The 16,503-nt window shown below is 45.5% G+C and overlaps 1 protein-coding gene across 1 annotated transcript in view; it reads right to left on the reverse strand.

The window, feature by feature from the left end:
• The window catches only part of MTERF3 (mitochondrial transcription termination factor 3), a 64,461-nt gene that overhangs the window by 22,894 nt on the left and 25,064 nt on the right, over positions 1–16,503 (reverse strand). Inside the window, exon 4 of the mRNA XM_082257502.1 lies at positions 13,735–13,924. Coding sequence (XP_082113628.1) covers positions 13,735–13,924 — 190 coding nt within the window. The remainder of the gene's footprint in view (positions 1–13,734; positions 13,925–16,503) is intronic.

Genomic DNA, 16,503 nt, shown 5'->3' on the forward strand with positions numbered 1-16,503 from the left:
TATGTGCGTTGAATTGTTTATGTGCTGTGATGAATGGGGGTATGGGAGGATGGGGTATGTGGAGTATAAGGACGGGGAGAAAAAAAAAAGGGGGGGGGGGTGTAGGAGAGAAAAGAAGTTATTTGTGTAGTTTAAAGCGTAATTAAGCGTTGTCCATGTCGAGTTGGTAGATTCTGGAGTTTTGGGAGTGTAGCCAGTCTGCCCAAGTGTCTGTAAATTTGGATGGTATATCTTTAGCAATCGTGATCATTTCTTCCATTCCAGCAATTTTGTGTACACGTTTGTACCATAAAACATTTTTATGTTGTAATAGCCAACGCGTTTCAGGGGTTTAGCACTCCCCCTTACAATAGTGCAGAGGGGGGATTCCCTTATCTACACTAAGTGTGTGGATTGGGGAATCAAATAATTTTCTTAAACTAAAAAAAAAAAAAAAAAATCACGTATGACCAGCCTAATTCTCTTTTAAATCCAAAAACAAGATTGTAATTTATTCTACATCATGGAAAATGCAGAAAATCAGCCTGCAGCAGAAATTCACATTAGGCGAGTACAAGTGTAAATAGCAAACAGACGCAGCCTGCCTTTATAAATTGCTGGGACTGACAATTAGAGGCGCTATACAAATACAGCATAAAACAGAGATAAGAACAGGAACCACAGTCCTCAGGCAGAGGTGAATAATGGAATGCATTATGCCTGTACCACCAAGGTTAACTGATAAAGCAATTCCAGAAATGTACACGGAACTTTCCATTGAGAAAGGTCAATTCACTTCAAGCATCCACCAGCTGTGTGCAGACGGATTTGTGTTTCACTCGCTCAGTAATGAATGAATGTACAAAACAGTTCTCTTATTCTAGAAATATTCAGAAGAAGGAAGACAGAGATAAGTGCTAAGTTTAGGTGAGTAATTACATGAAAACCAGGACCATGATGAAACTTCCAACTGTTAATTTAAAGCCCAACTTCCTCTTCTTGTCCGGCATTAACAATGAGCTGCAAAGAACGATGCGCCCATATGACGGCATTCAAAGCAGAACTTCAAGTGATTGTAAATGATCACCGCGTAAAACAACCCATCCAGTTTAAAATAAAAAGGCAAACATTTTTGTATAGATTAAAAAAAAAAAAAAAAACAATTATAAATACATTTTTCCCCTTTTTTTTTTTTATCAGCGATCACATTCCCTCTGCTCTCAGCTGCATAAATGCTGGGGGGGGGGGGAGGAGAAACATCACACTGAGCTTGCCACTGAATGGCTGTGTGTTAGGACAAGTCTGATCATTGGAGGAGAGCAGGCTGAGTTCCCAGATTATCTAGAGAACTGACCACGCTGTGCTCTCCTGCTTAGTGTGGTCAGTTTTTAATAAGAAAGCAGAGTGATTGGCAGGAACACCGGAGATTTCACATAAAGGAATCAATAGAACAGAAGATACTTCTATTACTTTCTCATACAAGTACATGGTACAGCAGCCACATATCAGGAATATGAAGTGTTGAGGTAACAAACGCTTTCACTCTCTCAACCAACATTGACTATATTTAGGCCTCATGCACACAGGACATTATAAAAATACCAGTAGCATTAGCTGTATAAAGCTGTAGAGTGAGTTTTGCAGCAGAGTTTTTTAGCATTTGTGTTTTTCAGCTTTTTTAAAGCAAAACCATACTCACACAAAAGCCTTTGGCTCAAAAAGGCTCATAAATGCACACTAGCCGCGTTTTTAAGCTTTTATCAGACTGAGTGTTTTTGCAGCTGAAAAACTTTTTTCCAGCCAGAAAACGCCCCCTGCCAAAAAAACGCTGATAAAAGCCTGTGTGTGCATGGACACATAGGATAATATCCTGGGGAGTTTACTGGCTGTAGAAAAAAACACCTGAAGCCAAAAATAACAGCTGTAAAACCATCCAGTGTGCATGAGGCCTAAGGCTCCATTCACACTAGTGTTTTTTTTTTTTTTTTTTTAAAGCTAAAAAAAAAAGCTGGAAAAACTGCTGGACAAAAAAACGTTCTTAACAGCTTTTTGTAGTAACATTTTAGCAGCATTTTGGAGGGTTTAGCAGCGTTTTTGCAGTACAAGGGGAAAAAAAATGCTGTTAGGAGCGTTTCTGCTGGAAAAACACTCCACAAAAAAATGCTGAAGTTAAAAAAACGCTAATAGCCTAAAGTAGTGAGCATGGACACATAGGATAACACTATTAGCTTCTAGGAGCAGAAGAAAATGCTAAGAACAGCTTCTAGGAGCTTAAAAAGCGCTAGTGTGTATGGAGACTTAGAGTGGTAGTAAACTGAGCGCAATAACCAAAAAAAAATCCCCTGCAAGGCAATGGCATAATGTGCTAGTATGCATTGCATACTAGCACATTAAGAAATACCTTACAGCGAAGTCCTCCAGCGGCACACTGTCACTGATGACGGCTTTCATCCTTCCAGGTTCACGAGCTCCAGCTGTGTGAGTGGCCAGGACTGCAATACCATCACTCCCACAAATGCGCGATGGAGCCCTCAGCCCCGGCACGAAGCTCTGAAGATCCCACACAGTATGCTGGACCTTCAGAGCGCAAAAATGTCCAGCCTGTGTGACAACCATGGTGGTCTCCATTGATACTGTGGAGAAATGAGTGTAGACACAAAAGGACAGGAAGTGTGTTATAAGGCTAGGTAAGCTGCAATATAATACATATTGTTCTTTGGGGTTTAGATATGCTTTATGATAACACATGAACCACACAGGCCGTGCTTTATTTTCAGAGGATCAGCTGGCTCACAGACTTGCGATGTGGGAAGGAGCAGTTAAGCATAAGCACTGCAAAGCAGCAAGAAGAGCCCTCACGTTATAAACATACGATGTAATGTACATGTCTCATTACAAACCTTACATGGGTCAAACACTAACACGGTGTGGATAAAAATATTCCCAAATAATTTACAATGAGCTGACCTATTTTTATTTTTTACCAAAAAAAAAAAAAGAAGTCTGTACATCCCCTCTAACATTAAAGCGGAGTTCCGGCCTCAAAACGAAAATTTGACACCCGCTTGCTCCAAGTAACCTGAAAAAGAATTGGATCGAATTGGATCACAATTTTTTTTTGCTTTACTTACCTTGTTTTTGAAGAAAATATACTTACCTTCCTTCCACTTCCTCCCTCTCTTCCCGCTTGCATTGACTCCTGGGAGATGAACGTCATCGCTCCCAGGAGTCAATGCCCTGCACCGCCCCAGCTCGCCACTTCCGCCTGCACCGGAAGTGATGAACACGGCCGGTGCAGGGCATTCTGGGACTCCGACGTCACCGAAGAGGATGCTTTGGCTTCAGCTGCCCACACCTGAGATGGCAGCACTGGACAAGACATTTTCAAGGTAATTATTTCTTCTAAAAAGGTAAGTGAACCTGGGGACAGTTCAGAGGCTATCATTGCTCAAATGCACTAGCCCTGACTGTCCCGGGGGTATTTTTAGCAAAATTAGTTTTTGAGGCCGGAACTCCGCTTTAAAGTCAAATTCTGCCTTAAAAAAAAATATATATATATGAATTTATTTATCTGCATTGGAGCCAACATGTTTATTCATTTGCGATCCTGAAACAGAAATCGAATAGACTGTCGCAGAAAGCACACTAATGAACGTCTGTGGCGCCAGAGGATCCCGTGACCGAGCCACAAACCTCTGCACCTTTCTGTTGAGCCAAGACGCCAACAGATCCACCTCAGGGATGCCCCACCAGAGACACAACTGATGAAACACCTCCGGATGAAGGGACCACTCCCCTTGGTCCAACGCCTGCCGACTGAGGTAGTCCGCCTGTCAGTTTTCCACCCTGGGAATGTGTGCGGCGGAGAGGACTAGAACAAAACGTTCTGCCCTCCTCAGAATGCGGGCTACCTCCAAAGCTGCCAGGACACTTCTCGTGCCCCCCTGGTGATGGACATAAGCCACAGCTGTGGCATTGTCCGATTGAATGCTCACTGGACATCCCTGAAGACGATCAGTCCAATGTTCCAGAGACAGTTAGACTGCTCGGAGTTCCATGACATTGATCATTACTAGATGAAGTATGCCTTCAGACAGCAGCAATCTGAGCATATAGAAAAAATAGTGATCGTGCCAATCCTAGAGTTTACTCAATAGAAGTCATGGAAGATTGGGAAGGAAGGATTTTCCAGGCACATAGAGTACTTAAAAACTATTTTTATTAAAATTCCATATCATATAACGAAGGGAAAAAAAAAAGGGGGGGGGGGGGGGGAAGCAAAAGACAAAAAATGAAAACATATATAATAAAATTGACTAGGGCCTAAACGGCTGACCAGTCAACTGTATAACATACAGCAGTTCTACTAGGTGTAGTTGTACATGGTTACAATACTATTAATCATCAAAAAGACTGTAAATACGTAACGGAGATGCTGTCAGAGGTCAATCCAATGGCAGACACTATCCCATATACGATCAGATAATGGTGACAATGAGTAATGGTTCAATTGCTCAACATGTTTCGCCTCATATAGAGGCTTCGTCTGGAGCCTAATTGTAAGAAAAATGGATGATTCTGTATATTTATTATGCAGGACAAACGTCACCGCAGAAAAAATTGATAGTTAATAACGAAGGGACACTCATGGATTTAGTCAGAGCTCGGTATCATAGGAAGAGGAGGACTAACCCAGGGTTGGTAAGACCTGGGTCCCACCAAACATTCAAACTATAGTAGCATGTCTCTATAAACTCAATGGGAGAAGCCATAAGATGTACCATATAGGTAATGATGTATAGGTAGCCTTATACCGGCTCTGTACTATACGTCCATGGTGTCCAATTTGATCGGTAGTCTCGGCTCTTCCAGCATCCAGACCCCCTGAGCAGAATTTTTGCAGAGGATTCCTCCCCAGCCGGACAGGCTGTCATCCGTAGTGACCACTGTCCAATACAAGGGGAGGAAGGATTTTCCCAGCCGAAGCACAAAGCCACCATATCAGGGACTCTTTCATTCTCCAGCTGAGCCTGATCTGATTGTCCAGAGACTGTGGATTGTTGTCCCATTTTGCCAGAATCTCCCTTGCAGGTACCTCGTATGGAACTGTGCAAACGGAACCACCTCAAAAGGTAGAGACCATCAGGCCCAGCACCCGCATGCAAGTCCGGAGGGATGACTATAAGCTGGACAGCAGGAGACGAATTGCAGCCTGCCGTTTCTGGAGTTTGTCCAGAGGAAGGAGCACTTTGGCTAAGGCCGAGTCCAGAGTTAGACCCAGATAGTCCAGCTTTGTGGACGGAACCAGATCAGACTTCTGAAAATTCTGAATCCATCCAAACTCCCTCAAGCTCGTATGGTGATTTCCAGGTTTTCCACCAGAGCAGTAGGAGACTTTGCTCGCAGAAGGAGGTCGTCCAAGTAGCCCAGTACCGCGATCCCCCAATGGCATAACAATGCTAGCACTGGGGCAAACACTTTCGTGAAAACCCGAGGAGCAGAGGCGAGACCAAAGGGTAAAGCCACAAACTGATAATGCTCCTCTCCCACGGCAAAGCAGAGGAAGCACTGGAGACCGAAACTTACTAGAATGTGAAGGAAAGCGTCCTTGATTTCGATGGAGGAAAGAAAATCCCCCTGATGCAGGGAAGCCACCACAGTGCGAATGGACTCCATTCGGAACTCCTGCACCCGCACAAAGCAGTTCAGTGTCTTGAGGTCCAGAATTGGACGCACCTTGCCTTCCTTCCTGGGGACTGTAAACAGGTTTGAGTAAAACCCCTAAAAAAACCTTTAACAATGTCATCTAGGGTAGCACCAAACAGGTGATCTCCTTGAAAGGAAAGATCAGTCAAGGCAGTTTTAGAAGTCTGGTCCACAGACCAGCTTTTGAGCCAACAGACACGCCGAATGACCACTGCAGAAACAGAGAGCTGAGCAACTAGGGGAGCTGCATCCAAAGAGGCATCACAGATAAACTGCAGCCCCTGGAACAGCTGGTCAGCCAGCCCAGCAAAGGCAGGGGGAGCTACTCCCCCTCCAGATCTTGGCGCAAAAGCCTAGCCCAGTGATGGCGAACCTTGGCACCCCAGATGTTTTGGAACTACATTTCCCATGATGCTTGTGTACTCTGCAGTGTAGTTGAGCATCATGGGAAATGTAGTTCCAAAACATCTGGGTTGCCAAGGTTTGCCATCACTGGCCTAGCCTATTCGGTCAGAGTCTGCGACACCTGGGCAGAGGTGATTTTGGCCTCAGTGCCAAACCAGCCAGGGTGTACATAATGCCTTCCTGTCAGCTGGGTCCTTAAAGGCCGGGGACTCTTCAACCGGAACCATGGTTGCATTGTTTAATCTGGAAACCGGAGGGTCCACCACCGGTGGAACAGTCCACTTCTTAATAAGGGACTTCTCATACAGGTATTGCCTAGCAAATCGCTTAGGGACCCCAAGGGGATGCTTTGTTCATCCCCACTCTTTACTAACAATTCTGTCAAAACAGGAGGGGACACCTTTTTTTTGCTCTGGATGGCTTGTGAGTGCCAAAGGGAACCTGCGCATCCGTCGCAGCTGCTTACTCCATCTTTAAGGTCCCACGCACAGCTACAATCAGTGCGTCCACCAGCGCCTTTTCGTACGCGGTTGCAGAAGAGGAGGAATCCTCCTCACTATCTGAGGATTCACTGCGCGTGGTCGCAGACCCAGCAGGGTGACCCACGTCCACAGCGGCCGAATCAGGTTCAGGATCGGATGAGACAGATGAGGAAGGGGGAAGACGGGGGGTGCTTTTTGCCAGCCCGTCACCCAAAAACCACCTCCACCCGGGACACAAAGGACTCCAGGATCGCCGTCAGTGCATCGATGGATGGATGGGACCCGGAGGGCCCCAAAACCTCAGAGGAGATTAGGTGGCAAGATGTGCTCCAAAGACTCCATGAGTCACCATAGAAAAGGGTAAAACACTAAGGGAAACCCCTACCGCTCCGGCAGAACCACTTGGTTGCTAGTAACAGAGTACCTAATCGATCCTCAGCAGAGAGGGAGAGGACCCCACCAGACTCACCACCCAGCAGAAACCAGGCACCGCAGCCACCAGGATAATCTGCATTGCACGTACGGTGATTAGGAAATGAAAGGAGCCAGGAGTCAGCACCAGGGGATGAGGAGGGGCTCCCACAACCAAAATCGCCACCCAGAGGACTCCACTGTCATGGCCGTCGCTATTTTCAATGGCAAACCAACGCAAAATGGCCACCGGAGCAACAAAAACATGGCCGTCATGCATTGAGCACACAAAGCTACAAGAAAACGGCAGCCCCGCAAAGCACTACGAGGCTCCCAGGGACCCAGGATGGATCCCTAAGCCTCAGAAAACCGCACAGGCAGGAAGGGGGGACCCTGGCAGAAGTCCCCACCAGGTTAAGTCCCCCCCCCTTACAGCAGATTGCCCGGTCACCAGCGGAGCACCCCCCTGCCAACATCGCCAGCACAGCACCTTGCCCCCACCCCAGACGGTGGACCAGGCCACCCCACAGCCCCAGCATCAGTTAAGGGGGGGTGGGGGCTGATATGGCCCACAAGGACCACCAGACTGATGAGGGAAGTGCCTAATGGGAAGAAGGGGAACCAAGGGTCCGACAGTCCCATGGAGGGGCCCATGTCCACCCCAAAACCCTCCAGGGGAGAGGGGGGGGACAGCTATTCACCATACCAGGAACCAGGCAGGCACCGCTCCAGACAGAACCCCTCACCATCTAAATGGGGGGCTGTCAGCCAGGAGGAACGCTGCGACTCGGGCCGAGACCCGGTCAAATGCGACCTCGCGAATGGTTTAACTCACAGTCCAGCCCCCGTCTGGTGGGGCTATGTTGCGGAGCTGAGGTCTGCGCGTGCTCGCCAGACTGGGGTCCCCGATGATGTAGATTATCTAGCCCTCCGCACAGTCCGGCAGTTGACTGTAGATCTCACAGGAAAAAACCAGGAGGAAAAATCTATCTAAAAAGAAAAAAAATTGCCAGGACCAGAGATTCCAGCAAGGAACTAGGTCCTTAGTCCTGACTAGGCAGAAAAAAAACTGAGTACCTATAGCAGAGAGATGGAGTATACCCCCTGGGACTGCCCATAGTCATGGCCAGACTTTTTCTGCCTAGTGTCCTACTCTTGTAGGGGGCAGTATAACCCAATGGTTAAGAAGATAAGGAGCTGTGTCTGTCAATGAACGAAAGAGAAAGTTTTATTTAAAAAAAAATAAAACATTTTATACTTACTTACCTGCTCTGTGCAGAGGTTTTGCACAGGGCAGCCCTGATTTTCCTCCTCTCAGGTCCCCTGCCGGCGCTCTGGACCCCTCCTCCTTCCTCAGTGCCCCCATAGCAAGCCGTTTCCTGTGGGAGAACTAATACGTGTTCGCTACTGAGCCGGTGTTCCGTGAAAAAACCTACCCGTGAGAAATGCCTACCCTCGTCACTTCCGGTGCACCTACGTCCCCACTACGTCATTGAACAGCTGAGGAGCTGACTAGTGCGCATGCACGGAGGGTATGAAATGATCACGGCAGTGTGTGTGTAACGCGGCGGTTACATTAAAACAGCTCGGCTGCCATATGACTCATCTCCACTCCTGTCCCTGTCACTTCCCTGATGTGGGCTAGTAAATATAAAAGCGGCGGCGGGTGTATGAAAAGATAAATCACGGAGCCGAGAGCCGCTTTTATATTTACTAGCCAAGATCAGGGAAGTGACCGGGACAGGAGCGGAGATGACTCATATTGCAGCACAGCTGTTTTAATGTAACCGCCGCATTACACACACTGCCGTGATCATTTCATACCTTCCGTGCATGCGCACTAGTCAGCTCCTCAGCTGTTCAATGACGTATCCGGGGCTGTGAGCATGCGCACTGCTACGCTGCTCAGCTGTTCCTCACAGGAAGTGACGAGGGTAGGCATTTCTCACGGGGTAGGTTATTCACACGGAACACCGGCTCTCTGCGTCCATAAGACAGATGGCTCAGCCCAGCTCCCTGCTCCTGCCTCATTGGCTGTGATTGACCAGCTGCTGCATCCCACCCAATCAGGAGGAAAATCCTCCCTTTCAGTAATAATAAAATAAAAAAAATCATCTTTTTTGGTCAGAAATTTACGTCTCATGCGTGCAAATGTGCACAAATGCTCATTTACATATTGTGCAGAACAAGAACGTAGGAATATGTTTTTGTGCATATGCACGAAAACGCGCGCAAAATTGTGCGAATGCATATACCCGAAAATGCACGTAAATACGATCAAATGCAGACGAAAAAAAAACATCTGAAAAAGTAGATGCTCAAACAGGAGTATCATGTGCAAGAGGCCTAAAGCCCCGTACACACGTACTGATCGTCGGCCGAACGATTGGCCGTCTTTTGTCCAGGGCTGTCGTGTCTGTTGAAAACTGCAAAAGACTGCACACGAATTTTGTCGGCCAACAACAGCTGACTGCAGAAGTGATGTCATGTGATGGTTAACTTTCCTTGTCTTTTTTCTTTTCTGAGCATGCCCAGTCTTGCAAATCTGCTGTCTGCCGGCCGAAATGTGTACTGACTGGCGAACAATCGGCCGTTCTGGTGTTGGCCAACAAAAATTTTAATGCCTGCACGACAGATTCTGTTCGGCCGAAAAGTCGCAGTCGGTTGTCGGAAGCATCATACTAACAAGCCTACAATCGGCTGATCGGTCGTCGGCCGACAATCGATACGTGTGTACGGGGCTTTAGTGTGTACGCTGTGCTGTGCTACACATACGCTGCAAGCAGTATAAAAAAAATTGTTAAGAAACAAGCAAAGGATTTTTTTTCTGGGGTGTAAGAGACAGAAAATGTATGTTGGCCCTGGGATGATCCACAATAGCAGATATATGCTTATCTTCACAATAGTTCTCCTTTAATGTTTTCCTGATAATATTAGCGGTTCACTGATTAAATTGTACTTGCAGTTTATTATAAACTTGCTCTCTGTTTCCAGACAGACATTCTCCTATGAGCAGCAAGGCAGTAAAAGCCTTTTGAAGTTCTTTGCTTGTCAGTCTTTTCCCATCTTAATTAGCAGAATAAAGAGATGCAGGGAGGAGAGAAGCTATTATAAAAGTCTGTCTTCTAGAAATCATCAGATCATAGATATTCTGAAAGCAGGCTGTGATGATTACTACATTGTGTGCATAACAACCCGAGCCAGACTTCTGCATAGACAACATAGGCTGTGGCCTAGGGCTGAAGGGCTCTCAGGGGCAGCACACATATGCTGCCGATTGTCCATGTATAATACATTTCCAGACTGTCACTCTGCCTGCCAGTATAAGCTGGTCAGGTTCACATTGCTGCTGCCTCTGGACAACTTGTACATTCTGCTTGTAAAATAGCACACTGTGAGCTTATACACAAGGCAAGTGCAAGGATTTTTGTCTACTTAGGCAAAGGTGCATTTTGCTGCCCCCCCACTCTCCTCCCACAGCCCCTCTACAACCACAGTCCTGGAGCCATGTTTTTTACATTTTTAAATTTGTTTGTTTACATGTTTTAAAAATCATTTTAGGCCTGAATATTACTTAAAACTCCCAAAATATTAGCTTTATTTTATTTGAAAGCAGACACCCTAGAGAATAAAATGTTTGTAGTTCTAATTTTCAACAACTTCAGCTCTGGAAGGTTTATGACCAGGCCATTTTTTTCTCCTTTATGATCAGGCCATTTTTTTCTCCTTTATGATCAGGCCATTTTTTTTCTCCTTTAGGATCAGGCTTTTTTTTTCTCCTTTATGACCAGGCCATTTTTTGTGATACAGCACTGTATTACTTTAACTGACAATTGCACGGTCATGCGACTCTGTACCCAAATAATATTTTGTCCTTTTTTCCCCACAAATAGGAGCTTTCCTTTGGTGGTATTGGATCACCTCGGTGGATTTATTTTGCACTATAAACAAAAAAAGACTGACAATTTTGAAAAAAAAAAAAAAAAATAATAAAAAATATATTTTTTACTTTCTGCTATAAAACACACCCAATAAAAAAAAAACGAATTTCTTCATTAAATTAGGCCAATATGTAGTCTGCTACACATTTTTGGTAAAAAAAAAATACCCAATAAGCGCATATTAATTGGTTTGCAAAAAATTTAGAGAGTCTACAAACTATGGGATATTTTTTGTTTTTTTATTAGTAATGGCGGTGATCAGCGACTTATAGTGGGACGGTGATATTGCAGCAGACAAATCGGACACCTAGCTGACACTTTTTGGGGACCAGCGATATTACTACAGTGATCAGTGCTAAAAAATATGCACTGTTACTGTACTGACACTGGCTGGGCAGGGGTTAACATCAAGGGCAATCAAAGGGTTAAATGTATGCCTAGGTTGTGCTTACTAACTGTGGGGAAGGTGTTGTGACTGGGGGGGAAGGTAAAGATCCGTATTCCTGCTTAGCAGAAACACAGGATCCATACATACCCCTCTCACAGAACGGCAGTCTGCCTTGTTTACATAGGCAAACTTCTGTTCTGTTTGTGTCCCAAACGACAGGCAGGTCCTGGCGGACATCGAGTTCGCAGGATTCGCTGATTGACTCCCGCTGATCGGGTCGCTGGTGGCGTGCGCACCCCAGACCTGGAAGTGAGTGATCTGGCACAAAGCCCTGCCGCAGTATATGTGCGTGGGGTGGTCCACAAGTGGTTAAAATGAATTTATGGGCAAATAAATGCAATTTATTACCTAGTTTTTTTTGTAAAATATAAGAGATGAGGTTGTGCCAAGTAAATAGAAACCCATTTTAAACCTTAAAAATTAATGTGCCTACAACGATTTAAAATCCCCTACAGATCCATCAGTTTAGAGTTACGCAGGGGCTCTGGCGCTAAAATGATTGCTCGCATTCTGTTGTGTGTGTCTCTAAAAAAAACTGTAATTTTTTTTTTTTTTTTTATAAGTCTCCTTACATCTTTACAAAATTTTTGGTTTACTTTTTCTATTTTTACATAACTTCTATTGCTAGCACATAGGGGACCAATAGCCCCCTATGTAATAGCATATAGGTGACATGCTCTCTTTATGGAGACACCCAGGGTTTATTAGACCCCAGATGTCTCCTCTCTGATCCACTGCAGCTGATGAAACACAGACCGTGTTCCACTAGCAGCTTACCAGGCACTGATCCCGGAGAATGACAGCTCCAGTCCAGGAAGTGACGTCATACATGTCACTTCCTGGTCTTTGTACAGGAGGACCACTGAGCTCCCGCCACCTATCCCAGTGACACTTGCCATGACTGCATCGGGCCTGCAAGTGGGACATACCCCGCCTTGTGATCATGGTGGGGTATCTGCGCGGGGGGTGTCACATTGCAGCAGTGGTGGAAGTGATAGGCAACTTCAACATGAAAGACGACAGCTTAATTAAAGTACACACACTCAATGTCTACAGCACTTTAAAAAGCAGAGTCCTCAGCAAGCGAAAGGAGATTTTGGATTTTACCCTCCCCCATCTTGCCATGGCTGCTTAAGCAGCCTTAAGGTAGCGCCAGCCCTCTTTATACATTATATGGCAAAAAAGTATGTGATCACCCAGCCATCCCACCTATAGCAGTTTGGTGGACATCCAAACCATGGGCTTTAATAAGAAGTTGGCCCCCATCCCTGCAACAGTGGCCTCCTCTCTTCCGGGAAAGTTTTCAACAACATTTTGGAGCATGCACTGTGCCAATTTGCACCTTATCCAGCCAATGAGAGAATTTATAAAGTAAGAAGCGGATGTTAAATAAGAATATCCGAGTTCCAATTAATCCCAATGTATTCAAATAGGGTAAAAGTGGTTGTAAACCCCTACATATATCCAGTAAAGTGACTGGCTTCGGGGTGATACACAGAGATGAAACACATCTTTCTAAATAAGTTGCTGTTTATCTGCAGTCTTCTCTTCTCTACAGCTGTTCAAAGTGCAGTATTTTTACAAGCTTGTCTCAGCTTTCAAAAAGCAAAAAGGTGGGAAGCTGAAGTTACTCTCTGCAGAGCTAAGTGAGAGCTGATTGGAGGTAAGGGACAAACACCGCTTTACATAGAACACAGGAACAGAGCTGAGGCTGTCAATCACAGGCTGTGTGCTGGAGCTCCCTCCCCTATCACCTTTTTGTGTCTTGGTGTCAGGAAAACTTGTCAGAAGAAGTGACTCATGCAGATAGCAGAGGAACAGAGCAGGAAAGAGAAATGACAATTCAGTGCTCTGGATTGGAAGTGCACTCCCTGCAGCTATGTCCAAACTATGGCCCTCCAGCTGTTCAAGAACTACAATTCCCATCATGCCTAGTTATGTCTGTGAATGTCAGAGATTTACAATGCCTCATGGGAATTGTAGTTCCTGAACAGCTGGAGGGCCATAGTTTGGACACCCCTGCGGGTAGTATAGAGGGATATGCTTTGCTCAAATGTAAGTGGTTTACAACCACTTTAAGGTCAGAGCTCTGTGCAAACTACTCATGTTCATCCACACCAAACTCACCAAACCATGACTTTATGAAGCTGGATTTAAATAAATTACAAAAATGTAAAGGGGCAATATACATACTTTTTACCATATGGTGCATCTTAACTCCATGGACAGTGGTACCTTTTCTTTTTTCAATATGTTATTTTAGAACAGCACACGTTAAATACAGAAACCACAGTTATGGCAATGCTTAACTGGTACACGTTCCATCAGAGTTTGACACATTACAAGCCGTAACAAGTGCTACCTTTTCTGAAGATTATCCAGGTCTTCACTAAGTATGAACGGGTTCTTGGTCAGCAGAGGGCCCAGCTGACTGTCTTCTACACCCACATCTTTCAGGAAAAAAAGGATTTTGCTGATATCTTTTTCAAAGTCTAACTTCAGAAGAAATGTTCCAACCTTGGGACGCTTCTCAAGTTTGGATAAATCCACTCCTGTTGTAAATAGAAAAGAGGTTCTCTATTAATATCGGCACACTAAATATTGCATGAATGAATGTCTTCTGAAGATTATCTATGAAAAGGTAGAGAACAATGCACCAAACTAGACTAATATTGAGGTTCAAAGAACATCCAGCCCCAATGGAAACCAAACTGAATTTTTAGGTATAAAAGAGAAATCTAGCCCATACCATAAGAACTTTATACAGAATAAATTCAGCTTCATCCTCCATTAGCCGAACAACTACCACTTTACTGCAAGTAACTTCAAAAAGATTACAGTGCAAAATTTACAAAACCAACCAGATTGACCATTTACTTTGATTGAAGACCATCTCCATACAACTCAAATGAGATTAAGAAAAACCAAAGAAATGATTCCATGAAAGCCTAGGTAAAAGTGTTTCTAGGGTCTTTTGGGTGCTCTTCCATGCCCATCCAAACCTAAGAAAATGTTCCTAAATCTAAAGTGACCATACCAAAATGTTAGGAACCAGTAGCAATGTGGCTGTATCAGTCATATCAATCTGTGCACACTTAAGCCAGCCCCAGATGGATCAGATTGGTTCCTGATGAACTGGCCAGGATCTGATCCATCTATAGGCAGGCTGATCAGATTTTTTTACATGTGATTACTGCTATAGTGGCGGAGAGAGAGAGAGAAAGAAGAAGAGGAGGAGAAGGAGGAGGAGAGAAAGAAGAAGAGGAGGAGAAGGAGGAGGAGAGAAAGAAGAAGAGAAGAGGAGGAGAAGGAGGAGGAGAGAAAGAAGAAGAGGAGGAGAAGGAGGAGGAGAGAAAGAAGAAGAGGAGGAGAAGGAGGAGGAGAGAAAGAAGAAGAGGAGGAGAAGGAGGAGGAGAGAAAGAAGAAGAGGAGGAGAAGGAGGAGGAGAGAAAGAAGAAGAGGAGGAAAAGGAGGAGGAGAGAAAGAAGAAGAGGAGGAGAAGGAGGAGGAGAGAAAGAAGAAGAGGAGGAGAAGGAGGAGGAGAGAAAGAAGAAGAGGAGGAGAAGGAGGAGGAGAGAAAGAAGAAGAGGAGGAGAAGGAGGAGGAGAGAAAGAAGAAGAGGAGGAGGAGGAGGAGGAGAGAAAGAAGAAGAGGAGGAGAGAAAGAAGAAGAGGAGGAGAGAAAGAAGAAGAGGAGGAGAGAGAGGAGGAGAGAGAGAGAGAGAGGAGGAGAGAGAGAGAAGAGAGAGGAGGAGAGAAAGAAGAAGAGGAGAAGAGAGAGGAGGAGAGAAAGAAGAAGAGGAGGAGAGAGAGGAGGAGAGAAAGAAGAAGAGGAGGAGAGAGAGAGGAGGAGAGAAAGAAGAAGAGGAGGAGAGAGAGGAGGAGAGAGAGAGGAGAGAGAGAGGAGGAGAGAGAGAGGAGAGAGAGAGAAGAGAGGAGAGAGAGAGAAGGAGAGAGAAGAGAGAAGAGAGGGGAGAAGAGAGAAGAGAGAAGAGAGGAGAGAAGAGAGAAGAGAGAAGAGAGAAGAGAGAAGAGAGAAGAGAGAAGAAGAGAGAAGAGAGAAGAGAGAAGAGAGAAGAAGAGAGAAGAGAGAAGAGAGAAGAAGAGAGAAGAGAGAAGAGAGAAGAGAGAAGAAGAGAGAAGAGAGAAGAGAGAAGAGAGAAGAGTGTGAGAGGGAGAGAAAGAGGGGGAGAGGGAGAGAAAGAGGGGGAGAGGGAGAGAAAGAGGGGGAGAGGGAGAGAAAGAGGGGGAGAGGGAGAGAAAGAGGGGGAGAGGGAGAGAAAGAGGGGGAGAGGGAGAGAAAGAGGGAGAGAGAGAGAGGGGGGGAGGAGAGGGGGGGGAGAGAGAGATAGAAAAAGAGAGAGAGGTAGTGCTGCCCTCCGGCACAGCACTGGATTGAAAGAGGGGCAAGGTAAGTATTGGGGGGGGGGGGGGGGGCAGATACTGGAAGATTTTGCACCTTAAATCGATAGAATGCATTAAAGCCCAACACAGGGCAAAAAAAAATGGTTTTCCCGTGCAGTCAGGCCATGCCCGCACTGCACAGATCAGCAGCTTGTTTTGTCCAGGGGAGAGGAGAAAGTTTACATTCACTCGATCAGCCCAGCAAACGGTGTTCCCCCACAATCCAGCAGTGGACTGTTCCTGGCACCTTCATGTCCTGAGCAGGTCTAAAGGAGTAGTGTCAGGAACAGTCCACTTCATTAGACTGCTGGGGGGCAGGAGCCACAGGGACTGGTCTTGTGCAGGGAGGATCAGATAAGTATATCTACCTTCTCAAATTCGGGACAAAAATGAGCAGTTAACCCTTGCAGTGCAGGCACAGCTCCACTGAATGGAAAAACTTTTTTTTGGAGTTGGGCTTTAAGGTGAAAAACCTTAAGTCTTCAGAAGCTCTTTAAAAACTTTCCTGCAGTGATGTTGTCCAGCTATAAGAATATATGAGATTTGTGGTGAACATTCTGGAACAGGAAGCATTTATTGGGGGTAGAAAGTTGGCTGTACATTGATGAAGTCTGTAATAGCAGCTGTCTGGCTCAGCTTTGTCCTTTTCTAGGTTACATTACAATTACAAGTTGCAGTGCCTATTATCCTGGCAGGGATATCAGACTGTGATGTCCTAGATGCAGCCT

Source organism: Pelophylax lessonae (assembly GCF_965119305.1).
Source record: "Pelophylax lessonae genome assembly, chromosome: 5".
In the NCBI taxonomy this organism is placed as follows: domain Eukaryota; kingdom Metazoa; phylum Chordata; class Amphibia; order Anura; family Ranidae; genus Pelophylax; species Pelophylax lessonae.